This window comes from Polyodon spathula, chromosome 43 (assembly GCF_017654505.1).
Source record: "Polyodon spathula isolate WHYD16114869_AA chromosome 43, ASM1765450v1, whole genome shotgun sequence".
Classification (NCBI taxonomy): domain Eukaryota; kingdom Metazoa; phylum Chordata; class Actinopteri; order Acipenseriformes; family Polyodontidae; genus Polyodon; species Polyodon spathula.
Genome location: NC_054576.1, coordinates 3,133,732 through 3,159,594, shown reverse-complemented (window position 1 = coordinate 3,159,594; position 25,863 = coordinate 3,133,732). Strand labels below are relative to the sequence as shown.

The 25,863-nt window shown below is 52.8% G+C and overlaps 1 protein-coding gene across 1 annotated transcript in view; it reads left to right on the top strand.

Moving 5' to 3' along the window:
- The window catches only part of LOC121305514 (E3 ubiquitin-protein ligase HUWE1-like), a 51,501-nt gene that overhangs the window by 14,061 nt on the left and 11,577 nt on the right, over positions 1 to 25,863 (top strand). Inside the window, exons 26-69 of the mRNA XM_041237159.1 lie at positions 236 to 322; positions 631 to 831; positions 1,225 to 1,441; positions 1,606 to 1,728; positions 2,037 to 2,274; positions 2,516 to 2,761; positions 3,057 to 3,179; positions 3,338 to 3,361; positions 3,758 to 3,853; positions 4,118 to 4,387; positions 4,616 to 4,768; positions 5,001 to 5,128; positions 5,725 to 5,806; positions 6,052 to 6,228; positions 6,455 to 6,617; positions 6,704 to 7,110; positions 7,433 to 7,628; positions 8,113 to 8,280; positions 8,471 to 8,619; positions 9,010 to 9,076; positions 9,293 to 9,495; positions 9,643 to 9,854; positions 10,103 to 10,285; positions 10,872 to 11,044; positions 11,164 to 11,306; positions 11,449 to 11,524; positions 13,092 to 13,190; positions 13,289 to 13,425; positions 13,525 to 13,699; positions 14,557 to 14,785; positions 14,943 to 15,121; positions 15,305 to 15,394; positions 16,072 to 16,223; positions 16,439 to 16,484; positions 18,062 to 18,319; positions 18,679 to 18,889; positions 19,166 to 19,290; positions 19,458 to 19,666; positions 19,796 to 20,187; positions 20,879 to 21,503; positions 21,627 to 22,185; positions 22,423 to 22,535; positions 22,882 to 23,038; positions 23,171 to 23,303. Coding sequence (XP_041093093.1) covers positions 236 to 322; positions 631 to 831; positions 1,225 to 1,441; positions 1,606 to 1,728; positions 2,037 to 2,274; positions 2,516 to 2,761; positions 3,057 to 3,179; positions 3,338 to 3,361; positions 3,758 to 3,853; positions 4,118 to 4,387; positions 4,616 to 4,768; positions 5,001 to 5,128; positions 5,725 to 5,806; positions 6,052 to 6,228; positions 6,455 to 6,617; positions 6,704 to 7,110; positions 7,433 to 7,628; positions 8,113 to 8,280; positions 8,471 to 8,619; positions 9,010 to 9,076; positions 9,293 to 9,495; positions 9,643 to 9,854; positions 10,103 to 10,285; positions 10,872 to 11,044; positions 11,164 to 11,306; positions 11,449 to 11,524; positions 13,092 to 13,190; positions 13,289 to 13,425; positions 13,525 to 13,699; positions 14,557 to 14,785; positions 14,943 to 15,121; positions 15,305 to 15,394; positions 16,072 to 16,223; positions 16,439 to 16,484; positions 18,062 to 18,319; positions 18,679 to 18,889; positions 19,166 to 19,290; positions 19,458 to 19,666; positions 19,796 to 20,187; positions 20,879 to 21,503; positions 21,627 to 22,185; positions 22,423 to 22,535; positions 22,882 to 23,038; positions 23,171 to 23,303 — 8,194 coding nt within the window. The remainder of the gene's footprint in view (positions 1 to 235; positions 323 to 630; positions 832 to 1,224; positions 1,442 to 1,605; positions 1,729 to 2,036; positions 2,275 to 2,515; positions 2,762 to 3,056; positions 3,180 to 3,337; positions 3,362 to 3,757; positions 3,854 to 4,117; positions 4,388 to 4,615; positions 4,769 to 5,000; positions 5,129 to 5,724; positions 5,807 to 6,051; positions 6,229 to 6,454; positions 6,618 to 6,703; positions 7,111 to 7,432; positions 7,629 to 8,112; positions 8,281 to 8,470; positions 8,620 to 9,009; positions 9,077 to 9,292; positions 9,496 to 9,642; positions 9,855 to 10,102; positions 10,286 to 10,871; positions 11,045 to 11,163; positions 11,307 to 11,448; positions 11,525 to 13,091; positions 13,191 to 13,288; positions 13,426 to 13,524; positions 13,700 to 14,556; positions 14,786 to 14,942; positions 15,122 to 15,304; positions 15,395 to 16,071; positions 16,224 to 16,438; positions 16,485 to 18,061; positions 18,320 to 18,678; positions 18,890 to 19,165; positions 19,291 to 19,457; positions 19,667 to 19,795; positions 20,188 to 20,878; positions 21,504 to 21,626; positions 22,186 to 22,422; positions 22,536 to 22,881; positions 23,039 to 23,170; positions 23,304 to 25,863) is intronic.

Genomic DNA, 25,863 nt, shown 5'->3' with positions numbered 1-25,863 from the left:
CGCGGGGGGGGGGGGGTGTGAGAAAGAAGAAGTTGTTTGATTTAGAAAAAGGATAGTTTGTTTATAGAAAGTAATTTTACAAAGTGTTTTTATATATAGTTTTTAAAATAAAAAATAAAAATATGTATGAAAATTTATTTTCTAGTTTGAAGAAACAAAACCGCGCTTCGTCTAAGTTAGAAGCGGTTGAGCGGTCCTCGTGATGACGCTGCTTTTGTTTCCTGCTTCTCTCTCCCTAGCCTGCCTGCCGGCTGTGAGTTCGGACAGGCTGACATGCAGAAGCTGGTCCCCAAAGAGGAGAAGGGAGCAGGGGGCGGCAGCAGTGTCGCTGCCCCCGGAGCAAGGAAGCCTGGTGAGGAGAGACCGCACAGTGCAGCTCAGCACAGTGCTTTCAGCCCCCCGGCACACTCCGCCTGTCTTTTTGGCAGTGACGTGCGGCTGGTAGCTGCTGTTTGTATGAAGCTTTTAGTGGAATAACGTAGAAAAATGTGTTACACCCAAGTTTCAAAGTGTTCAGCTTGCTCTACAATGCGGGAGGGAGCCTGCAGGGTTGCGTGGGAAACGGAACACTGACCTCTCTCCTCTCTCTCTCCTCTCCTCTCGTTCTCTCTCCTCCCTCCTCTCTAGAAGGTGAGTCTGAGACGGCTGTCCCAGGCACCTCCAGCGCTGTGGAGCCCCCTGCCCAGGGTCTGCTGGAAGGGATCGGGCTGGACGGGGATTCTCTGGCCCCCATGGAGACGGACGAGCCCAGCGCCGCCGACCCCAAGAGCAAATCCAAACTCACCCCGGCCATGGCTGCTAGAATCAAGCAGATAAAACCCCTGCTCTCCGGTAAGCACAGAGCCCGCCTCTAGACCAGGCAGAACACATTGACAGAAACCTGAGAAAATTCAATTCAATGCAAATGTTTCCACTAGAAGTCTCTCTCGGCGTCTTACTAAACTCTCAGGTGAAACCAGGATGGATGAAAACGCTATGCAATGGGGAGGGTCTTCTTTCAATCCCTGAACTAACATGCTGCTACTTGTCATTGTGAACTGCAGGCAAGGAAGTCACTCCCATTGACAACAGTGTCACCCAGTCCTGGTTTTACTTCCAGCTTGATCAGCCCCCAGTGTGTCCGAAATAAACACAGGGAAACCAGGACTGGGTGACACTGCTGTGCAGTGTGAGCTTTGTGTGATTGTGTGTGTGTGTGTATGTGTTTGCCCCCTCTCCCTGCAGCCTCGTCTCGTCTGGGCCGCTCCCTGGCTGAGCTCTTTGGTCTCTTGGTGAAGCTGTGTGTGGGCTCCCCCGTGAGGCAGCGACGCAGTCACCACGCCCCCAGCGCCACGACCGCGCCCACCCTGGCGGCCCGCTCCACCGCCTCCTCCCTCACCAAGCTACTCGCCAAGGGGCTGTCCTGGCAGCCTCCCCCCTACACGCCCACCCCGAGATTCAGGTGAGACGCCCACACACACACAAACACATTAGAGACACACCGAGTAACACCCACACGATGTCATTGAGCACCGGCCCTGCATTGCCTCCCATTGTAACTGCATAACCAGAGAGAGACAGTTGCAGTGCGATGATGATGATGATGGTGGTTTCCGTGTTTTCCAGGCTGACCTTCTTCATCTGCTCGGTGGGGTTCACGTCCCCCATGCTGTTTGACGAGCGGAAGTACCCCTATCACCTCATGCTGCAGAAGTTCTTCTGTTCTGGGGGTCACAACGCCTTGTTTGAGTGAGTCACGCGCCCCCCGTTCGCAGGAGGAACTGACCCGGCAGGGAGGGGCTCAAAACCCTGCCTGTGTCTGCCTAGACTTTATTTTAAGTGAGGGGCGTAATTGTCTGTACTAGTAACTGTGTAGAATCCCTACGTTGTTAAAAAAAAAAACCTTTCCTCTCTTCCTTTTCACCTCTCCCTTCCTCCTCTTGCTCGCTCTCTCTTCTCTCTTTCCCTCTTGCTCATCACTTTCTCTTTCTCTTCTCTCCCCCCTCTCTCACTTCTTCTCTTTACCTCTCTCTCTCTCTCTTCTCCCCCTCTCTCAGGACCTTTAACTGGGCTCTGTCGATGGGTGGGAAGGTGCCAGTCTCCGAGGGGCTGGAGCACTCTGATCTCCCGGACGGTACAGGAGAGTTCCTGGACGCCTGGCTCATGCTGGTTGAGAAGATGGTGAACCCTACGACTGTGCTGGAGTCTCCCCACTGTCTCCCTGCCAAGCTCCCCGGAGGGGGCCCCAACCAGCCCCAGTTCAGCGCCCTGCGTTTCCTCGTCGTCACGCAGAAGGTGAGCGCTGCGCGGCCGGGACCTTCTCGAGCCGCTTCGCCCCTCGAACACCTTGTTAAAATCGATTCCCGATTTCAGTCTCCTAGTGGTTTGAGAAATCGCTCGCTCTGATTGGTGATGTGATGGAATGGATTAAATTAATTGGAATTGATTTTTAGAAACGGGCGCTGCCCCCAGCCCTGCTCGTGCGATTCTCTGGTGTAGTTGTGTAGTTGTGTGACTCCGTTGTTTGCCTGCCCAGGCTTCGTTCGACTGCATCAGAAACCTGTGGAACCGCAAGCCTCTCAAGGTGTACGGGGGGCGCATGGCCGAGTCCATGCTGGCCATCCTGTGCCACATCCTGAGAGGAGAGCCGCTGATCCGGGAGCGCCTGGCCAAAGAGGAGGAGGGGACCCGGGGGCCCGGCGACGAGGAAGGGGGAGCGGCACCGGAGGAGGGGGCCGCACCGAGGAGGGAGCCCCTGGTCAACCAGCCCCAGCTCCAGCAGGTACACACTACAGGGGAAACCCACTGCTGCACATCACACTACAGCAGTGACTGGGAGGGGAGGGAGGGGAGCCCCTGGTCAACCAGCCCCAGCAGCTACACACTGCACTAATGCAATGCACAAATAACTGGGGCTGTGCAAGGGGGATGTGACCTCTGATCTGCTAGCCTCTGCTGTATTCAGCTATGCAGCACAGTACAGTACATTGATGCACTAGTGGCTGAGACGAACAAACGCACCACAGACTTAGCTGTGAAACCCTGGACTCGTCCTTTCTCCCTTGTGGTTGTTTCAGCTCATGGACATGGGATTCTCCCGGGAGCACGCCATGGAATCTCTCCTGAACACCAGCACCATGGAGCAAGCGACAGAGTACCTGCTGACACACCCACCGCCTTTACTGGGAGCAGTAGCGAGGGTAAGGGACCGTCTGTCAATTGCACACACAGTCATAACGCTGCCCCTTTAAACTGCCTTGTGCAAGTAAGGGACCGTGTCTCAATCACACACACACACTGTGCTGGATCATCATGCTGTATGATCTTTACTGTGGATCCTTGTGTCTTTCACATTCAGGGGGACAGGCAGCGCCAGCAGGAGGTAAGAGACCCAGAGGGAGGGGATTGGCTGCTCTGCATGGCACACTGAAAGAGACCCTGAGACTAGTTTGTGTCTGTGGGGAGGAGGAAGCAACGGTGTAGTTGGTCTCCTGAGGCTCCTATCCCAGACCGAGCCTGCTGCAATCATCATGACATTAATGCTTGATGACGTTATTGTAATGCTAGTGTTATTACAGCAATTCAGAATAAATCTAATTTAAAAAATATATATGTATATGTATAGATTTATGATATAATACCACAGCGGAGCTGCTTTGAAATATTTACTCTATTATTAAATGTTATCCAGTCTTATCATTAATACAATTGATCGTTCTCTCAATTCAAAATTAAAATTGATTATTATTATTATTATTATTATTATTATTCTCTCCAGGACCTGAGTTTGTCCGAAGAGGACCAGATGATGAGAGCTATAGCCATGTCTCTGGGTGAGGACATGTCCATGGAGCAGCAGTCTGACTCTCCCGAGGTAAATTCAGGGTCCCCCTCCAGTGAGACAGGGACCCCTTTTACTGTGGGAGAGGGGGCTCAGGGCAGGCCTGGGGTCAGTTTGTAATCGAGCAATCCAAAATCAATTGTGAAATGAATCTGTCCTTGTAACTCGTAGTTAACCTTGGCACCTCCTGTGTAAATTGTGACTCATGGTGGATTGATTTTAGCTGATTAGACTCTCTTGACTTGACTTACCATTGCCCCCTTTTCTCTTCTCTCTCTTTCTCGCCCCCCCCCCCAGGACGCGTCCCGTCGTCAGGAGGAGGAGGAGCGGAGAGCCCGTGAGAAGCAGGAGGAGGACGAGGCGCGCTGCCTGGAGAAGTTCCAGTGCGTGGAGCCCCTGGGGGCTGAGGAGCTGCACTCCTTTACCGACACCATGCTGCCCGGCTGCTTCACCCTGCTGGACGAGCTACCGGACACAGTGTACCGCGTGTGTGACCTCATCATGACCGCGGTCAAGAGGAATGGGCTGGAGTACAGGGAGATGATCCTGAGACAGGTGGTCAACCAGGTGAGAGGAGACAGACCTGTACAGGACGCTGTAATGAGAGAGAGGAGGTGTGTGACCTCATCATGACCGCGGTCAAGAGGAACGGGCTGGAGTACAGGGTGACTGTACTAGACTATACAGTACTGTACAATACAGCACAGACTGCTACACCACAGTGCAATACCAGTGTACACTATCTCATCGCTCTTACTCTCACCCCCCCTCTCTCGCTCCCCCCCCCCCTGCCAGGTTTGGGAGGCAGCGGACGTGCTGATCAAAGCCGCCCTGCCCCTCACCACTAGCGACACCAAGACAGTGTCGGAATGGACCAGCCAGATGGCCACGCTGCCACAGGCCTCCAGCCTGGCCACGAGAATCCTGCTGCTGACCTTGCTGTTCGAGGTGAGGAATGAGGCGGTATGTGACTTTCAGGACGTTCCTTTCTTTGCGTGGTTATTATTATTATTAATATTTTGGTTGAGGCATGCTTTTTAATTTGAATGCCATTTGTTTTATTGTGATTTGTTTTGTTAGCCCTGTGCCCCGGCTCACCTCCCCTCTGTCTCTCTCTCGCTGTCTCTCTCTCTCTCCCGCGCTCTCTCTCTCTCGCTGGTTTGCTCGCGCTCTGTTTCAGGAGCTGCGTCTCTCGTGTGCCCGCGTCGTGGAGAGCAGCGGGGTCCTCGATGTCCTGATCAAGCTTCTGGAAGTGGTACAGCCCTGCCTGCAAGCTGCCAAAGAGCAGAAGGAGGTGCAGACTCCCAAGTGAGTGTCGGGAGAGAATTGTCAATTCAGCAGAGGCTTTTATCCACAGAGATTAGGAGGGTGAACTCTGCGTCATCAACAACTGCTGCTGCTGCTGCAGAGTCGCTTCCAATAGGACCGCGTTTGTCTCACCCCAAGGGAGGAGCACGAGGAGGTTCAGTGACTTGCTCGGGGTCCCAAACACACACACAGTGGCTGAGCCATGATCCGAATCGCCTGGTATCAAGACCCCTTTTCTTTAATCGCCTTTTCTTTATTTTGCCTGCTCGGTTTTTGTCCTGCTCTGTGGCGGAGTGCTCCAGTGCTCTGCTAGGAAGGCCGCGCAGTAGGAGTCTTGTGTTTTGCCTGCTCGGTTTTTGTCCTGCTCTGTGGCGGAGTGCTCCAGTGCTCTGCTAGGAAGGCCGCGCAGTAGGAGTCTTGTGTTTTGCCTGCTCGGTTTTTGTCCTGCTCTGTGGCGGAGTGCTCCAGTGCTCTGCTAGGAAGGCCGCGCAGTAGGAGTCTTGTGTTTTGCCTGCTCGGTTTTTGTCCTGCTCTGTGGCGGAGTGCTCCAGTGCTCTGCTAGGAAGGCTGAGCTGGTTTCTGCCCTTGTGTTTTAGGTGGATCACCCCAGTCCTGCTCCTCATTGATTTCTATGAGAAAACTGCCGTGTCTTCGAAGAGGAGGGCACAGATGAACAAAGTAAGGGGGTCTAGGAGGCTCAGAAACTGGGGATCGGCGAGAGATCACGGGGGGTGGGGTGAGGGGGTGAGGACCACATCACCAGAAGCAGTTCTTTGCTGTGTACTGTTAGGATGATTGCAGTGAATATTTTGTGAAGAAGTTGTGTTATGCTGATCAGATTTGTGGAGTGGAGGTTCCTGTAGCCCTCTTTACAGTAAATGAAACCCGCCTCAATGCTGACCCCCCCCCCCCGCTCTCTGCAGTACCTCCAGCCCAACGGTAATAACTGGCGCTGGTTTGATGACCGCTCGGGCCGCTGGTGCAGCTACAGCGCCGGCAACAACGGGACCATCGACGCGGCCTGGCGCTGTGGGGAGAGCAGCGCGAGGTTCACAGCGGGCCGGCGCCGCTACACCGTGCAGTTCAACACCATGGTGCAGGTGAGACTCCCACAGGGGCCTCGGAGACAGCAGCGCTGTCTGCGTCTCACAGGTGCACTGGAGTTTTGTTCAGCTGCCATAATTACAATTGCAGAACAAGTGTTTGACATTCTCTCTCTCTCCCTGCTCTCTCCTCCCCTTCTCTCTCTCCTCCCCCTTCCCTCTCTCTCCCTGCTCTCTCCTCCCCTCTTTCTCTTTTCTCCCCCCTCTCTCCCTCACTCGGCAGGTGAACGAGGAGACTGGGAACCGACGGCCTGTGATGCTGACTGTGCAGCTCCTTCCCCAGCTGGGAAAGAACTCCAAGAACGGGAGCGCCCAGGAGCTGGAGAACCCCCTGGAGGAGAGCAAGGAGAGCGAGCAAGAGAAGAGCGGAGAGAAAGCAGGGCCGGGTACGACACACACACAGAGACAGATAATTAATCAGCGTTTAGAAGTCTTTATTCTATCACCTGGATGATGATGATTTGTATTGTAGACGTGGCCACTGTCACAGAGATGAGTGCTTCGGGCAGCTCTGCAGCGAAGGACAGTGATCAGAACAAAGAGCCAGCCTCCTCCGTGCCACCAGCAGCCCCCGTGGAGACGCCCGCCCCCACGGTGATCCAGGGGCTGTCGGAGGACATGACCACGCTGCTGATCCGCGCCTGCGTCAGCATGATCAGCGTGCCCGTGGACCCCGACACGCTGCACGCCACGCTGCGGCTCTGCCTGCGGCTCACGCGCACCCACCAGTACGCCATGATGTTCGCCGAGCTGCGCACCCCCCGCATGATCCTGGGGCTGGCGCAGAGCTCCGGGTTCAACGGCTTCACTCCCCTCGTCACCCTGCTGTTCAGACACATAATTGAGGACCCGGCCACGCTGAGGCACACCATGGAGAAGGTGAGGGGAGCCGTGCAAGACGCAGCTCTCGCACACACACTGTGGTGTATAGAGGAGAGGGCTGTGTAATACACTGCAGTTCATCTAGGGACCGGCCACGCTGAGGCACACCGTGGAGAAGGGGTGGGGGCTGCAGTTAGCGAACCATCTACTGGAAACCGTTACAGTGTTTCATGTTAGAATTTGAAATGCCACCTTTTTTAAAAAGAATAAAATAAAAAAAATTCCTGAAGTATCAGGAAAATCTACAAAGCACTGGGTGTGTAATTCAGTATGTTAACATTGTCTAATGCTTCCCCCCCCCCCCCGTTTCTCTGCCCAGGTGGTTCGCTCCGCCGTGACAAGCGGGGCGGGCAGCACCACGTCGGGGGTGGTTTCGGGGAGCCTGGGCTCCAGAGAGATCAACTACATCCTGAGAGTGCTGGGGCCTGCGGCCTGCAGGGACCCTGACTGCTTCACTGAGGCAGCGACAAACTGCATCCGCATCGCACTGCCAGCACCCAGGGGCACAGGCACCGGTGAGAGGGGAGGGGAGGGCATCTGCATCGCACTGCCAGCACCCAGGGGCATGGGCACCGGTGAGAGGGGAGGGGGGGGCATCTGCATCGCACTGCCTGCACCCAGGGGCATGGGCACCGGTGAGAGGGGAGGGGAGGGCATCTGCATCGCACTGCCTGCACCCAGGGGCACCAGTGAGAGGGTAGGGCATCTGTATTCCACTGCCTGCACCCAGGGGCACCGGTGAGAGGGGAGGGGAGGGCATCTGCATCGCACTGCCTGCACCCAGGGGCACCAGTGAGAGGGGAGGGGATCTGTATTCCACTGCCTGCACCCAGGGGCACCGGTGAGAGGGGAGGGGAGGGCATCTGCATCGCACTGACTGTACCCAGGGGCACCGGTGAGGGGGGCGAAGGATAAGGAGAGTGGGGGGGGCTGGGGCGGGTGCTGTTTATGTAACTCCTGCGTTGCTGATGGTGCCTTCTCTCTCTCTCTCTCACACAGCCTCGGATGACGAGTTTGAGAACCTGCGTATCAAGGGTCCGAACGCAGTGCAGCTGGTGAAGACCACCCCCCTGAAACCGTCCCCTCTGCCCAGCATCCCCGAGCCCATCAAAGAGGTCATCTACGACATGCTGAACGCACTGGCAGCATACCACGCTCCAGAGGAGGGTGAGAGAGGGGAGGGGAGGGCTGTCTTGATGCAGTAGGGTGATGGTGAGACTGCAGAGATGCGAGAATAGAGAGACAGGCTTGTGACGAGTCTGTTCTTGTGTGACTAAACGTTTGCTCATTTAAACTTTGTTTCTTCAGTCATTCTGGTGCTGACCCTTTTCTCTTTCCTCTCTCTCTCTCTGTGCAGCTGAGCGCTCCGAGACTCGCATGGTGACGGTGGCTGGCAGCCAGGACCTGTGTCAGATCCTGCAGGACGTGGGAGACGACGTGTATCAGCAGTACAGGCTGACCAGGCAGGGCAGCGACTTCGACTCGCAGACTGGATTCACCCTCAATGTGAGAGCCACGCTGACACTGTCTGTGTGTGTGTGTCTCGGGTCGTTTCCTGTGTCTGTGTGTGTGTGATGTTGAGTGTCTGTCTGTGTGTGATGTTTCCTGTCTGTCTCTCTGTGTGTCTCGGGTTGTTTCCTGTCTCTCTGTGTGAGATGTTGACTGTCTGTCTGTGTGTGATGGGTGTGTGTGATGTTTCCTGTCTCTGGGTGTGTGTGATGTTTCCTGTCTGTCTCTCTGTGTGTCTCGGGTTGTTTCCTGTCTCTCTGTGTGAGATGTTGACTGTCTGTCTGTGTGTGATGGGTGTGTGTGATGTTTCCTGTCTGTCTCGGGTTGTTTCCTGTGTCACTGTGTGTGATGTTGACTGTCTATATGTTCCTCCTCCTCCTCCTCCAGGCTCAGGTGTTCGCGGCGGACGGCAGTGCAGCCGAATCATCACAGTCAGGAACGCCGCAGGGAGAAGGTGAGCTCTCTCCTCTCTTCTCCCCTCCATCTCATCTCCCCTCCCCCCTCCATCTCTCCTCCCCTCCCCTCTCCTTGGTAATGTAAACTAAATAGCTTTATTTATTTATTGTTTTAGTGGAGACCAGTGTTTTAACGAGCGACATGCAGGGATGGGTTAATCCTGCCGATCAAGCGTTTCTCAGCTTGACTTTTTTTTTTTGTTTCCTCTGTCCAGCCTCCACCCCCGAGGAGCCCCGTGATGGGAAGAAGGAGAAGGAGAAGGAAGACTCCAAGCTCAAGTCCAAGGGCAGCAAGCCCCTGATGCCCACCTCCACCATCCTGAGGCTGCTGGCAGAGCTGGTGAGGTCCTACATGGGCATCGCCTCCCTCATCACGGGCTACTCCTACACCGCGGGCCAGTCTGAGCTCATCAAAGAGGTGAACACACCTTAATGTATTCATTAGGAGAGCATCATTCGAGGCGATTTATATTCCCTGTCGCATACCCCTGAGTGAGTGTTAATCTCTCCTCTCTCTCCTCACTGTCCTCTCTCCCTCCTCACTGTCCTCTCTCTCTCTCTCCAGGACTGCAGTGTGCTGGCTTTCGTTCTGGATCACCTCCTGCCCCACACTCAGAGTGCGGAGGATAAGGACACCCCTGCCCTGGCGCGGCTCTTCCTGGCCAGCCTGGCGGCCGCGGGGACAGGCACCGACGCCCAGGTTGCCCTGGTGAACGAGGTGAAGGCAGCGCTGAGCCGGGCGCTGGCCATGTCCGAGAGCACGGAGAAACACGGCAGGTAAACCCTCCCAGTGTGTCAAAAACTACCAAATCCACGCCATCGGTGACCCGCTCCAGTAGCATCAGTGTGGGAAACCTGCTGCCTGATCACCGTGTGTGAGGGAGAGCTGCAGAGCGCTGGTGTGCACTTCAATATGTGAACCTTATTCAGCAGCTTTCATTCCACTTCATGAAGCACAATCAGTTCATTCTGTGTAGGAGGGTGATGCAAAACCTTTGGTTCTTATCTCCTCTCTCTCTCTCCAGGTTGCAGGCAGTGATGTGCATCATAAGCACCATTATGGAGTCCTGCCCCTCCACCTCCAGCTTCTACAGCACTGCGGCCACCAAGACCCAGCACAACGGCATGAACAGCATCATCCGACTGTTCCTCAAGAAAGGGCTGGTCAACGACCTGGCCAGAGTGCCACACAGCCTGGATCTGTCCAGGTAGAGGCACAGAGCACGCGGCGCAGATCGCGAGCGGCGTGATCCGGTCCTGCTTTCACTAGGAGTTTAATAATCACACTCCCGCTGCACAGCGGTGTGATCCGGTCCTGCTTTCACTAGGAGTTTAATAATCAGACTCCCGCTGCACAGCGGTGTGATCCAGTCCTGCTTTCACTAGGAGTTTAATAATCAGACTCCCGCTGCACAGCGGTGTGATCCAGTCCTGCTTTCACTAGGAGTTTAATAATCAGACTCCCGCTGCACAGCAGTGTGATCCAGTCCTGCTTTCACTAGGAGTTTAATAATCAGACTCCCGCTGCACAGCGGTGTGATCCAGTCCTGCTTTCACTAGGAGTTTAATAATCAGACTCCCGCTGCGCAGCGGTGTGATCCAGTCCTGCTTTCACTAGGAGTTTAATAATCAGACACACCTGAGCTTGTTAGCTAGACACACTGGGGGCTGATCGAAATTGGTTATGGTCACACTCTGGCCAACGTCCCTCTCATTTCTCAGTCTGCGTAGAATGACAGCAGGGTGTATGTCTGGTCTCTGGTGTCCTGTGTGCTAATGCCCCCTCTCTGCCAGTCCCAGCATGGCTAACACCGTGAACGCTGCCCTGAAGCCTCTGGAGACCCTGTCCCGAATCGTGAACCAGCCCAGCGGCCTGTTCGGCAGCAGGAGTGCATCGAGCAAGATCAAGAATGGGCAGGACCAGCACGGGACAGCCCGGGACCAGAACAGCACCGCACAGGACCAGGGTAAGTACAGCACAGTCTTGATTTGAATGGTTTGAAGGGGTCTTTCCTGGTTTCAGGAAAGAAAGAAATGGAAGCCGCGTCGGACTGTGGTCCTGCCTAACCCCTGCACTGTCTCACAGGAGACCCCGGAGAGATGGGGGTCCTCGGGGAGCGCTCTGCCCCACCCCCCGGCACGGACGCCGACCTCATGGACGGAGAGACGGAGGGGGACAGCGTGGTGATCGCGGGACAGCCCGAGGTGCTGAATGCACAGGAGATGCAGGTCAGCACACTCCCTCGCTCGCAAAAAAAAAAAAAATGATATATAGATTTTTATTTGGAGGTATTATTCATTACTGTGGATTTGTAATGTGATGCTGTGTTAATGTATCGCTGGTACAGTGTATGACTCTGTCCCTCTACAGGTAGAGAATGAACTAGTGGACCTGATCGATGAACTACTGGAGAGAGACGGAGGAACAGTCAACAGCACCATCATAGGCGAGACCCTGATAGTGATGAGACACAGCCCCCTGAAATGTCTTTATAATATACAGAACCAGACCCTGATATTGATGAGATCCAGCCCTCTGAAATGTCTTTATAATATACAGCGCTAGACCCTGATATTGATGAGATCCAGCCCTCTGAAATGTCTTTATAATATACAGCGCTAGACCCTGATATTGATGAGATCCAGCCCTCTGAAATGTCTTTATAATATACAGCGCTAGACCCTGATATTGATGAGATCCAGCCCTCTGAAATGTCTTTATAATATACAGCGCTAGACCCTGATATTGATGAGACACAGCCCTCTGAAATGTCTTTATAATATACAGCGCTAGACCCTGATATTGATGAGACACAGCCCTCTGAAATGTCTTTATAATATACAGCGCTAGACCCTGATATTGATGAGACACAGCCCTCTGAAATGTCTTTATAATATACAGCACTAGACCCTGATATTGATGAGACACAGCCCTCTGAAATGTCTTTATAATATACAGCACTAGACCCTGATATTGATGAGATCCAGCCCTCTGAAATGTCTTTATAATATACAGCACTAGACCCTGATATTGATGAGATCCAGCCCTCTGAAATGTCTTTATAATATACAGCACTAGACCCTGATATTGATGAGATCCAGCCCTCTGAAATGTCTTTATAATATACAGCGCTAGACCCTGATATTGATGAGACACAGCCCTCTGAAATGTCTTTATAATATACAGCGCTAGACCCTGATATTGATGAGACACAGCCCTCTGAAATGTCTTTATAATATACAGCGCTAGACCCTGATATTGATGAGATCCAGCCCTCTGAAATGTCTTTATAATATACAGCACTAGACCCTGATATTGATGAGATCCAGCCCTCTGAAATGTCTTTATAATATACAGCACTAGACCCTGATATTGATGAGATCCAGCCCTCTGAAATGTCTTTATAATATACAGCGCTAGACCCTGATATTGATGAGACACAGCCCTCTGAAATGTCTTTATAATATACAGCACTAGACCCTGATATTGATGAGATCCAGCCCTCTGAAATGTCTTTATAATATACAGCACTAGACCCTGATATTGATGAGACACAGCCCTCTGAAATGTCTTTATAATATACAGCGCTAGACCCTGATATTGATGAGATCCAGCCCTCTGAAATGTCTTTATAATATACAGCGCTAGACCCTGATATTGATGAGACACAGCCCTCTGAAATGTCTTTATAATATACAGCGCTAGACCCTGATATTGATGAGACCCAGCCCTCTGAAATGTCTTTATAATATACAGCGCTAGACCCTGATATTGATGAGACCCAGCCCTCTGAAATGTCTTTATAATATACAGCGCTAGACCCTGATATTGATGAGATCCAGTCCTCTGAAATGTCTTTATAGTATTCAGACTCTGATAGTGATGCAATGTGAAGTGCGCTCCTCCAGTGTGTGTGTCTCGAGCTCTTGTAGTGCAAGTGTCTCTGTGTAGGGTATGTAGGTATCTGTTGCAGTGTCGGTATGTGTCTCACAATGCCACCCTGTCCCTCTCAGTTGGACGCAGCGGGGAAGACGAGTCTCAGGAGGACGTGTTGATGGATGAGACGCCCTCCAGCCTTTGCCAGAGCTCCACGCTGCAGGCTAACCAGGAAGGTGAGGACGCGGACCCCCAGCTATGTGTGCCATGGCTCCTGAACCGTTTGCTTGCCCTGAGTGTGTTTCCTGAGGCTCTGGTTCCCCTGCCCACACAGATTCGATGAATATCCTGGACCCAGAGGATGAGGAGCACACCCAGGAGGAGGATAGCAGCGGCAGCAACGAGGACGAAGACAGCCAGGACGAGGAAGAGGAGGAGGAGGAGGAGGACGAGGAAGAAGAGGATGACCAGGTCTCCACGATGCGCCTTTGACATTTTAATGATGTAGAAAAATGTGATTTTTTTATAGTAGTAGTTTTGGGAGTGACTGTGTGTGTGTCTGTGTGTCAGGATGACGAGGAGGGAGAGGAAGGTGACGAGGAGGATGATGATGATGATGATGGCTCGGAGATGGAGCTGGATGAAGATTACCCCGACATCAACGCCGCTCCGCACATCCGCTTCGAGAGATTCGACAGGGAGGACGATCTCATCATTGAGTTCGACAACATGTTCTCTACAGCCAGTGAGTCTGTATACACAACTGAGACGGGAGACGGGGCTTATCACAGCCCAGCCCGAGACGGGAGACGGGGCTTATCACAGCCCAGCCCGAGACGGGAGACGGGGCTTATCACAGCCCAGCCCGAGACGGGAGACGGGGCTTATCACAGCCCAGCCCGAGACGGGAGACGGGGCTTATCACAGCCCAGCCCGAGACGGGAGACGGGGCTTATCACAGCCCAGCCCGAGACGGGAGACGGGGCTTATCACAGCCCAGCCCGAGACGGGAGACGGGGCTTATCACAGCCCAGCCCGAGACGGGAGACGGGGCTTATCACAGCCCAGCCCGAGACGGGAGACGGGGCTTATCACAGCCCAGCCCGAGACGGGAGACGGGGCTTATCACAGCCCAGCCCGAGACGGGAGACGGGGCTTATCACAGCCCAGCCCGAGACGGGAGACGGGGCTTATCACAGCCCAGCCCGAGACGGGAGACGGGGCTTATCACAGCCCAGCCCGAGACGGGAGACGGGGCTTATCACAGCCCAGCCCGAGACGGGAGACGGGGCTTATCACAGCCCAGCCCGAGACGGGAGACGGGGCTTATCACAGCCTAGCCCGAGACGAGACTTCTCAGCACAGTCTAATACTGACTCGACACAGACGGCCATTTATATAATCGAATACAGACTGATCCCAGTCTCTGAGACTCCCCTAGACTGCGTGAGACAGTAGTAGTCTCCTAATCCTAGTCTGACCCGAGTTTCTCTGTACAAGACCACTCTTGAATTAGTTCTTTTGATCAGTGTTTGATCGTCTCCCCTTTCTTACCCCCTCTGCCCTCTCTCTCTCTCTCTCTCTCTCTCTCTCTCTCTGCAGCAGATATGCCCCCCTCCCCTGGTAACATCCCCAGCACTCACCCCCTGATGGTGCGCCACGCTGACCACGGCGCCCTGTCCCTGGGGGCGGGCAGCTCCACCACCCGGCTAGCCCAGGGCATGGGCCGGAGCCAGCGGACCCTTCGACAGCTCACCACCAATATGAGCCACACCATCCACGTGCACTACCCAGGGAACAGGCAGCCCAACCCTCCGCTCATACTGCAGAGGTGAGGAGGAGAGGCTGCAGTCTGCGTGTCTCTGTACCCCTTCTCTTCCTCTCTCTCTCTCCAGGTTGCTGAGCCCCTCTGCTGATATCCTGCAGCTGTCCAGCTCTCTTCCCCTGCAGTCTGTCTCTATAGTAACCCTCTATCTCTCTCTCTCCAGGTTGCTGGGCCCCTCTGCTGCTGCTGACATCCTGCAGCTCTCCAGCTCTCTTCCCCTGCAGTCCCGCGGTCGCGCTCGCCTGCTGGTCGGGAACGATGACGTTCACATCATCGCCCGATCGGACGACGAGCTGCTGGACGACTTCTTCCACGAGCAGAGCGCCCCGGGGGCGCAGGCCGGTACCACGCGGGTTCAAATACGGGGGGGGTCATTACATGATGTTACATAAAAGATCTGTTGTGTTTGTGTATATATATTTTTTTTTTATCTCAATCTGGCTGTGTTTTACAAGCTCTTTTCGATAATGGCTTAATGTAACCCATGATAAATCTTTGCTGTTTGTCTCTCTCTCTCTCTCACAGGCACCCTGTCCAGTATCCCCACGGCTCTGACCCGCTGGACTGACGAGTGTAAGGTTCTAGATGCAGAGAGCGTGCACGACTGCGTGGCAGGTAAAGTGAACGAGACCTTCGTGTGCTTTATAGAGTCCGTTCTGTGAAGAGGAACAGGGGAGCCTCCTCTCTTAATCAAGCCAGCTTTGCGTGATACAGCAACAAGAACGATCTTGAATTTATTACAAGGATAACGTGCTGATAGAGGCTTCTGTGTGGCGCATCCAGTAAAGGATCTATAGCCTGTAAGCTGCCCAGGGCTGCGTTGTCCTCCGACGCTGTAGCTCTGGGCGGCTGCAGAGTGTAACGAAGCGGCCGGCTGTTGGCACACGCTTCGGAGGACAGGGGGCGTTCGTCCCCCCCCCCCCCAGCCCTGAGTCAGCACGGGGGGCGGTAGCAGTGAGCCGAGCTTAAATAACAACTGGACATTTCAAACTGGGAGAAACGCAGGGTAAAAAAATGAATAACTCAACCCAGAACTAATACTTTCCTTCATTTCCAATTGTTTTCAGCTGCCTTTTTGAACGTTAACTCTTAACATTTTCATGTCACTTGAAATCCGAGTTCAGGGTCGAGTGAAGCAATCGAGAGCAGGGTTTGAATGAAAACGAGCGCGGACGCGGCGCTGGTTTTTTTTTTTTATATATATATATATATATATATATATATATATATATATATATATATATATATATATATTATATATATAATATTGAAAGGCGTTGCTCCTTCCTCAGTGGTGAAGATCCCGATCGTGCAGCATCTGGAGAGACTGAGAGACGAAGAGCTGGAGGAACGCAGAGAGAAGAGGAGGAAGCAGCTGACTGAGGAGGAAGAGGCAAAGCAGAACGAGAAGAGCAGAGCCGAGGAGAAGGAGGAGAGCATGCAGGTGAGAGGGGAGGAGAGCATGCAGGGGGAGAAGGGAGGAGGAGGAGAGCATGCAGGGGAGAAGGGGGCAAGGGATCTACATTATGCTGCTTGATACAAATTGAAATCAGTTAAGTACCAAATAAATTTTTCATTTTAAACTCGTTTTTTTTTTTTTAACTGTCTGATTCTCAGCCTTGATCTCACATGCTTGTTCTGGTTTGTGTGTTTATTCAGACTCCTGGATCCAGGACTGTGGAGACTGCAGGTCAGTCTCAAGCAGGTACGTCCCAGTCGTGAGAGATTCATTCTCCACTTTGCATTGAGGCGGTGAGGAGAAGATGGTGCTGGAGTCATCAGGATGTAATTAACTAACACAGACACCAAGAAGAGATTAATAGTGTAGAGTCAGACTGAGCAGGATTGTGGGGCTGTGTCTGGAGCCTGAATGCTTTTCCCTCAGAGTGCCCAGGACTGCCCCGCCCTGCCCGGCCCAGCGCGCTGTGGGGTGAGGTAGTAGATTGTATAGTTTTTGGGGTCATACCCGATCTGGGAGATAACTATACAGTCCACTGTCTTTCTCACAGTGCAGCCAAGCAACGGGGGCAGCTATCCAGAGAGACTGGCAGCATGAGGAGACCTCCCTGCCTTCACTGTGCCAAGGAGAAGAAACCATTCCAGATATACATCTAGGAAGGGGGGAAATTAGGACTCCCGCTGCACAGCGGTGTGATCCAGTCTTGCTTTCACTAGGAGTTTAATAATCAGACTCCCGCTGCACAGCAGTGTGATCCAGTCCTGCTTTCACTAGGAGTTTAATAATCAGACTCCCGCTGCACAGCGGTGTGATCCAGTCCTGCTTTCACTAGGAGTTTAATAATCAGACTCCTGCTGCACAGCAGTGTGATCCAGTCCTGCTTTCACTAGGAGTTTAATAATCAGACTCCCGCTGCACAGCGGTGTGATCCAGTCCTGCTTTCACTAGGAGTTTAATAATAAGACACACCTGAGCACGCTGTGGCTGATCAAGCTGCTAGTAAAACCTGGACTGGGTGACACTGCTGTGCAACAGGAGTCTGATTCCCATCCAGGGGGGGGTGGGGGGAGAGATAAAACGGTTTCATTTCTCTAAGCTACAGTTATATCATTTGTTTCTAATATTTCTTAAATAGACTAACAGTTAACATTATTTTTCTCCCACATAAATGTCGTTCGGACGAGACGTCAAACAAACAAGGTCCTATTAGAAGTGACCCTCTAGTCTCTGTAAGTCGCTTTGGATAAAAGGCTCTGCTGAGTGAGTCACTGTTATGAACCTGTGCAGACTGAAGACCACGAGGACTCTGGTTTGAGATGACTGGCCAGCCTCCCCCCCCCCTCCTCTCCTGCCTGCGGGGGTGAGGTAGTAAGTTGTATTGTTGTCGGGGTTGGGATGCTGTACCCCGTTTTTTTTGGAGATAACTATGCAACCTACTGCCTTCCCTGGCGGGTCAGCACAGCGCCAGCTGCAGGACCTTTGCTATTGAAATCTGGGACAGAATAACCAGGGTGTTGATCCAGGAGGTTCAAATCCCAGCTCAGCCTCTGACTCACTGTGACCCTGAGCGAGTCACTTCACCTCCTTGTGCTCCGTCCTTCGAGGTCCTATTGGAAGAGACTCTGCAGCAACAGCTGTTGATGAAGCAGAGTTCACCCTCCTAGTCTCTGAATCACTTTGGATAAAAACCTCTTGCTTAACATCTTGTAATCTCATTTAATTTATCAAATAAATCTTGGTGATTTAATAATAATAATAATATATGTTTTTAATAACCTGTTCTTCCTCGCCTTGCTGTCGTCATTTCTCCTCCCCTCCTCCAGATGGCGATCAACCCCAGCTGGTCTCCTCCTCCTCCTCCCTGGACACCCCCCGAGGCTCGGAGGGCTACCTCACGGCCCCCCCCTCGGGAGAGGGGACCCCCACAGGCCCCGAGGCCCTGGTCACCCTGGAAACGGCGGTGGGACAGCGACAGCTGATGGCAGGCCGGTTCTCTGAGCTGCACTGTGATCTCGCGGCCGCGATGACATCGGAGCCGGCAGAGGGCTCACAGATGGAGACGTCTCCTGCCCCCACGATTGGTAAGAGAGAGCCTCCAGCGTGGTGGTGGTGGTGGGGGGGGGGGGGGGGGGCAAGGAGGTTCCAGACGACTGAGCCCTCTGGGATTTGAACCTCCTGGTTTCCAGACCCCTTTTTCTAACCTTGCTGAATTGTCGTCATCGTTTTTCCAGTATCTGCATTTGTCTGTCGTTTTGAGTTTTATATGGTGTGTGCGTTTGTACCTCTTGAGATTAAATGTGCGAATGTGGGTGGTTGTTACTTTTTTGGAGTAGCTCTAGTTACTGCAGGGTAATTGTAACTGTGATTTTGAAGTTGAACACAGCTGCAGTGCGTGCAGAGAGTTCTGCTGTGTTTGTAACTCTCTCTCTCTGTGCCGCAGCCTCTCTCTCTCCGGAGCGAGCTGAAGTCCTGGACTCCCTCACCGCCATCGGCTCCCAGCTCGAAGGGTCTCCCATGGATACCAGCAGCCCCGCCTCCGCCGGAACTGTGGAGGAGACCGTCGCCACGGCAGCGCCGACCGCAGGCAGCGCACAGCTCCAAGGGGGAGGAGCCGGGGAGGAGAGCGAGACTCGCAGGGACCGAGAGAGCGGGTGAGAATTCTTTTTACATTGAACGTTGTTGTCTCTCAATCTCCTTTTTTTTTTTTTTTTTTTAAATTTTAAAAAGCGTTTCCTGTTCCTTCGAAAGAAGAGTTCCCTCTCTTAAATATCAGTGATCTGTTGAGATTCATTCAGCTGCTTTCATTTTAATTGAAATGGCCAGTGCAGGGTTTTGGGACTAGGAAGTCTTTCTCGCCGTCTGTCGCTTGTGTGTCTCTGCGTTTTTAGCCTGGGTCCTGACCCCGCCTCTTCCTGCCCCTCCCACAGCTTGGCTCCCGCCTCCTCCACGGGGGAGGGTCTTGCTGCGAATGACGGCACCAGCGGCCAATCCCAGACCACCCAGGAGGAGCCCCTCCCCTCTACCAGCAGGGAAGAGGACGACCCGCTGGCAGGTGAGAGGAATCAGATTGCACTGCAAACTGCACTGCAGTAGAATCCAGTACAACACTGCACCACACTGCAGTCCAGGAGAGTGTGATCCGGAGAGCTGGGAGAGGCAGCCTCATTGTCACAGGGCTCCAGAGAGCCAGATTCATTCAAGCAGGTCTGTGCGTTTCAGGAATCAGCCTCCCTGAGGGAGTGGATCCCTCCTTCCTGGCTGCTCTTCCAGAGGACATCCGCAGAGAGGTGCTGCAGAACCAGCTGGGCATTCGCCCCCCCGCCAGCGCGCCCGCGCCCGCACCCCTCCCTGCCCTCGTGGGCAGTGCCGGGGTCACAGAGGTCAGCCCTGAGTTCCTGGCCGCGCTGCCCCCAGCCATTCAGGAGGAGGTCAGTCCCTGAATCGCACAGTGTGTGTGCGTGTGTGCGTGTGCGTGTCTGCTGTCTGTCTCTTAAAGCTTTTTTCTAAATGAAAGACCGGATACATTTCTGACACATCCCTATCCCTCTCCCCCCCAGGTCCTGGCCCAGCAGAGGGCAGAGCAGCAGCGACGGGAGCTGTCCCAGACCCCCACGGGCGACGCCCCCCTGGACCCGGTCACCTTCATCCAGACCCTGCCCTCTGATCTGCGGCGCAGCGTGCTGGAGGACATGGAGGACAGCGTGCTGGCCGTGATGCCCCCGGACATCGCGGCCGAGGCCCAGGCCCTGCGGCGGGAGCAGGAGGTCAGGCAGAGGCAGCTCATGCACGACACGCTCTTCGGACACAGTAGCTCTTCCGCGCTGTCTGCCATCCTGCGCAGCCCCGCCTTCACCAGCCGGCTTGGAGGGAACAGGGGGGTGCAGTACACCCGCCTCGCCGTGCAGAGGGGGGGCGCCTTCCAGATGGGGGGCAGCGGCAGCCACACCCGGTGAGGGGGGGTTGGGGAATTTTCCCCACATGCTTATATTGAAAAATGTGACGTGAAATACTTACTGTGCTGCGATTTCATTTGATTTTTTAAGTTTTTTTTCATGATTTTGTCATTTCTTTGATTTAAGTCAGAGATCTGAATTCCGTTCATGAAATTCTAGGTGATGTGAAACGTTTGTGCAGAGCTGGGCAGCGCCAGCGTCCTCCTTTTTGAAGACAAGCTTCCTTTTTTTTTTTTTTTCTTTTGGAGCATTTTGTAACTCATCACTTACCTGTTGTTTTAACAGCCTTAAACCAAATCCAGAAACAGACATGCAAACCCAAATAGAGACTGAATCTCCCTCTCACCCTCTCCTCTCCTTCTCTCTACCATGCTCTATCTCTACCCCTCTCTCCCTCTGTCTCTCTCTCTCTCTCTCCCCATCGCTCTCCCTTTCTGTCCCTCTCTACCCCTCTCCCCTTTCCTTCTCTCTACCATTCTCTCTCTTTCTCGATCTCTACCCCTCTCCTCCCTCTCTCGCTGTACCCCTCTCTCGCACTACCCCCTCTCCTCTCTCCCCATCGCTCTCCCTTTCTGTCCCTCTTTCTACCCCTCTCCTCTTCTCTACCATGCGTTCTCTTTCTACCCCTCCCTCTCTCTCGCGCTACCCCTCTCTCCTCTCTCCCCATCGCTCTCCCCCCTCCTCCAGACCCACCAGCTCCAACGTGGACTCCCTCCTGCGTCTCCGTGGCCGTCTCCTGCTGGACCACGAGGCCCTGTCCTGCCTGCTGGTGCTGCTCTTCGTGGACGAGCCCAAGCTGAACACCAGCCGCCTGCACCGGGTCCTTCGAAACCTGTGCTACCACAGCCAGACCCGGGGCTGGGTGATCCGGAGCCTCCTGTCCATCCTGCAGCGCAGCAGCGAGAGCGAGCTGTGCATCGAGAGCCCCCGCCCCCAGGAGGAGAGGGGCAGCAAGCGCCCGGCCTCCGCAGCCTGCAGCAGAGGGGTTCCCTGTGGAGCCTCCACCGGTCCTTCCACGGCTCTGTCCTCTTCCTCCTCCTCCTCCTCCTCTCCGCTCGAGCTGCTCCACAAGGTGGAGTCCAAGAGCTCTAGCCAGCTGTCCTGGCTGTCTGTCTCCATGGACGCGGCGCTCGGCTGCAGGACCAGCATCTTCCAGATCCAGAGGTCGGCCGGGCGCAAGCACGCGGAGAGGCACAGCGGGGGGGGTGCTGGAGGAGGGGGAGGAGGAGGGGGCTCCACCGTTCACATACACCCCCAGGCTGCTCCAGTGGTGTGCAGACATGTGCTCGACACGCTGATCCAGCTAGCCAAGGTGAGTGAGGGGCTCTGTGTGTGTGCATGTGTGGTTCTGTATAAAAGCAGGTTGTATTGGATAAATGTCTTTCTTTGTATCTATCTGTCACGTTTCTCGCCTCTCTCCGTCGCCCCCCCGCAGGTATTCCCCAGCCACTTCACCCAGCAGAGATCGAAGGACCCCCTCTCGTCGTCGTCCTCGGACGGCGACAGCAGGGAGAGGCTGGGTGGGGGGGGCGGAGTGAAGCCCCCCTCTTCTGGGGGTCTGACCCCTTCCTGCCCTCCCAGCCAGCCCGCTCCCTCCCTGTCCACCCTCCAGACCCTGGGCCTCTCCACGGACTTCTGGGACCTGCTCGTGAAACTGGACAACATGAACGTGAGCCGCAAGGGCAAGGCGTCGGTGAAGTCCCTGCCCGCAGGGGGCGCCGGGGAGTCGGAGGGCCCCCAGTGCAGCCTGGAGGCCTCCCCTCTGGGGCAGCTGATGAACATGCTCTCCCACCCGGTCATCCGCCGCAGCTCCCTGCTGACCGAGAGGCTGCTGCGGCTGCTGTCCCTCGTCTCCATCGCGCTGCCGGACAATAAGGCTGGCGAGGGCCCCGCCCCTCACCTGCAGGCCCCGCCCGCCCCCGTGGGAGCCATGGCGACGACCGCGGCGGTCGCCACCACGCTGCCAGCCGGCGTTGCCAGCAGCACAGCCGCGGGTAAGCAAGGGGGCAGGTTTTGACAGCCAAAGTTCGCGGGGCTTTGACTAGCTTTGGAAATAAGGCTCCAGTGGTATTTTTTGTAGTTGTGAATCCGTTCCTGGTTTTACAGTTTTGGGGTGAGCTCGGGGTCTGTGCGAATGTAAAGCGTGGAAGAGTTCGGGTTTTTTAATAGAAACAAACTCTTTTAAACCCTCTCCCAAGGCGAACAGTGTCCTGACTCCTTTCTCCCCTCAGCCCCCAAGCCCTCCCGTTCCCCAGCAAAGGCCTGCCTGGACTCAGCCGGCCTCTCCGATGGCAAGCTGGCGTTGAGTGGACTCACCGAGAAGCAGCTGCAGCTCTCCGTGGAGGTGAGAGGGGCACCCAGTCTGGGCTGGGGAAGTTACAGCGAGATAAATACCCTGCCTGGCTAGGCTATTGGAAAGAGAACGTGACCTTTCTTGACTTGTCTGTCTGTGTCTCTCTCTCTCTCTCTCTCTCTCTCCCTCTCCCCCTCTCACTCTCCCCGACAGTACGAGAGGCAAACTCCCTATACCGTGGGTCAGCCCGAACCTTCAATGTTCGGGACCCTTGGATCCGACCCGATAACTTCTCTTGCACTGGAATAGGACTGTACAAGAGAGAGCAAGGTGGCACGCACCACCACGGTGCTGAAGTCTCACTCCTAGAAGAGGGGAGAGTGCAGGGACTGAGGAGGTGCTGACGTCTCACTCGTGTTCAGAGGAAGGACTGGAGGACGCGGCCAACATCCTGCTTCAGCTGTCCCGGGGGGACTCGGGGACGAGGGACACGGTCCTCAAGCTGCTGCTGAGCGGAGCGAGACACCTGGGCTACACACTGTGCAAGCAAATCGGTGAGACGCTGACGCAAAAGCACCTGCGTCTTTTTAGCATTGAGACCAGACAGTAATTTCTGATTGCATTTACCACGGCATAGTCGGAACGGACTGTAAGGGCTGTCTCCCTGATTGCTGGCTGCATTGCAGGCACTCTGCTGGCCGAGCTGAGGGAGTATAATCTGGATCAGCAGAGGAGGGTGCAGGCAGACGCCCCTTCGCCGGACGCGCTGAGCGAAGAGCAGACCCTGAGCACCAAACTGAAGGGCAAGGTCTCCAGCAGGTGAGGGTGTGCCTTGGGGGAGGAGGGGGCGGGGCCTGAGAGATCCTTAAAATAGTGTGTCCAGGTAACAAGCACAGGTGCATCCTCTCTTATTAAACTGACAGTAAAAACCAGCTGTGGATCAGACTGCTGTGCAAGGGGAGCCCTGCCTTCATCCCTGCGTTGAAACTGCAGTTTAACATCACTGGACTGGAATTACATTGTAACTGCAGTTTAATATCACTGGACTGGGCTGGAATTACATTGTAACTGCAGTTTAACATCACTAGGACTGGAATTACATAGTAACTGCAGTTTAATATCACTGGAATTGCATTGTAACTGCAGTTTAATATCACTGGACTGGACTGGAATTACATTGTAACTGCAGTTTAATATCACTGGACTGGAATTACATTGTAACTGCAGTTTAATATCACTGGACTGGAATTACATTGTAACTGCAGTTTAATATCACTGGACTGGGCTGGAATTACATTGTAACTGCAGTTTAATATCACTGGACTGGACTGGAATTACATTGTAACTGCAGTTTAATATCACTGGACTGGACTGGAATTACATTGTAACTGCAGTTTAATATCACTGGACTGGAATTACATTGTAACTGCAGTTTAATATCACTAGACTGGACTGGAATTACATTGTAACTGCAGTTTAATATCACTGGACTGGGCTGGAATTACATTGTAACTGCAGTTTAATATCACTGGACTGGACTGGAATTACATTGTAACTGCAGTTTAATATCACTTGACTGGACTGGAATTACATTGTAACTGCAGTTTAATATCACTGGACTGGAATTACATTGTAACTGAAGTTTAATATCACTGACTGGACTGGAATTACATTGTAACTGCAGTTTAATATCACTAGACTGGACTGGAATTACATTGTAACTGCAGTTTAATATCACTGGACTGGAATTACATTGTAACTGCAGTTTAATATCACTGGACTGGGCTGGAATTACATTGTAACTGCAGTTTAATATCACTAGACTGGACTGGAATTACATTGTAACTGCAGTTTAATATCACTGGACTGGACTGGAATTACATTGTAACTGCAGTTTAATATCACTGGACTGGAATTACTGGAATTACATTGTAACTGCAGTTTAATATCACTAGGACTGGGCTGGAATTACATTGTAACTGCAGTTTAATATCACTGGACTGGACTGGAATTACATTGTAACTGCAGTTTAATATCACTGGACTGGACTGGAATTACATTGTAACTGCAGTTTAATATCACTGGACTGGACTGGAATTACATTGTAACTGCAGTTTAATATCACTGGACTGGAAATTACATTGTAACTGCAGTTTAATATCACTGGACTGGGCTGGAATTACATTGTAACTGCAGTTTAATATCACTGGACTGGGCTGGAATTACATTGTAACTGCAGTTTAATATCACTGGACTGGACTGGAATTACATTGTAACTGCAGTTTAATATCACTGGACTGGGCTGGAATTACATTGTAACTGCAGTTTAATATCACTGGACTGGACTGGAATTACATTGTAACTGCAGTTTAATATCACTAGACTGGGCTGGAATTACATTGTAACTGCAGTTTAATATCACTGGACTGGACTGGAATTACATTGTAACTGCAGTTTAATATCACTGGGCTGGAATTACATTGTAACTGCAGTTTAATATCACTGGACTGGACTGGAATTACATTGTAACTGCAGTTTAATATCACTGGACTGGACTGGAATTACATTGTAACTGCAGTTTAATATCACTGGGACTGGAATTACATTGTAACTGCAGTTTAATATCACTGGACTGGACTGGAATTACATTGTAACTGCAGTTTAATATCACTGGACTGGGCTGGAATTACATTGTAACTGCAGTTTAATATCACTGGACTGGACTGGAATTACATTGTAACTGCAGTTTAATATCACTACTGGACTGGAATTACATTGTAACTGCAGTTTAATATCACTGGACTGGGCTGGAATTACATTGTAACTGCAGTTTAATATCACTGGACTGGGCTGGAATTACATTGTAACTGCAGTTTAATATCACTGGACTGGACTGGAATTACATTGTAACTGCAGTTTAATATCACTGGACTGGAATTTACATTGTAACTGCAGTTTAATATCACTGGACTGGACTGGAATTACATTGTAACTGCAGTTTAATATCACTAGGACTGGACTGGAATTACATTGTAACTGCAGTTTAATATCACTGGACTGGACTGGAATTACATTGTAACTGCAGTTTAATATCACTGGACTGGACTGGAATTACATTGTAACTGCAGTTTAATATCACTGGACTGGACTGGAATTACATTGTAACTGCAGTTTAATATCACTGGACTGGACTGGAATTACATTGTAACTGCAGTTTAATATCACTGGACTGGAATTACATTGTAACTGCAGTTTAATATCACTGGACTGGACTGGAATTACATTGTAACTGCAGTTTAATATCACTGGACTGGGCTGGAATTACATTGTAACTGCAGTTTAATATCACTGGACTGGGCTGGAATTACATTGTAACTGC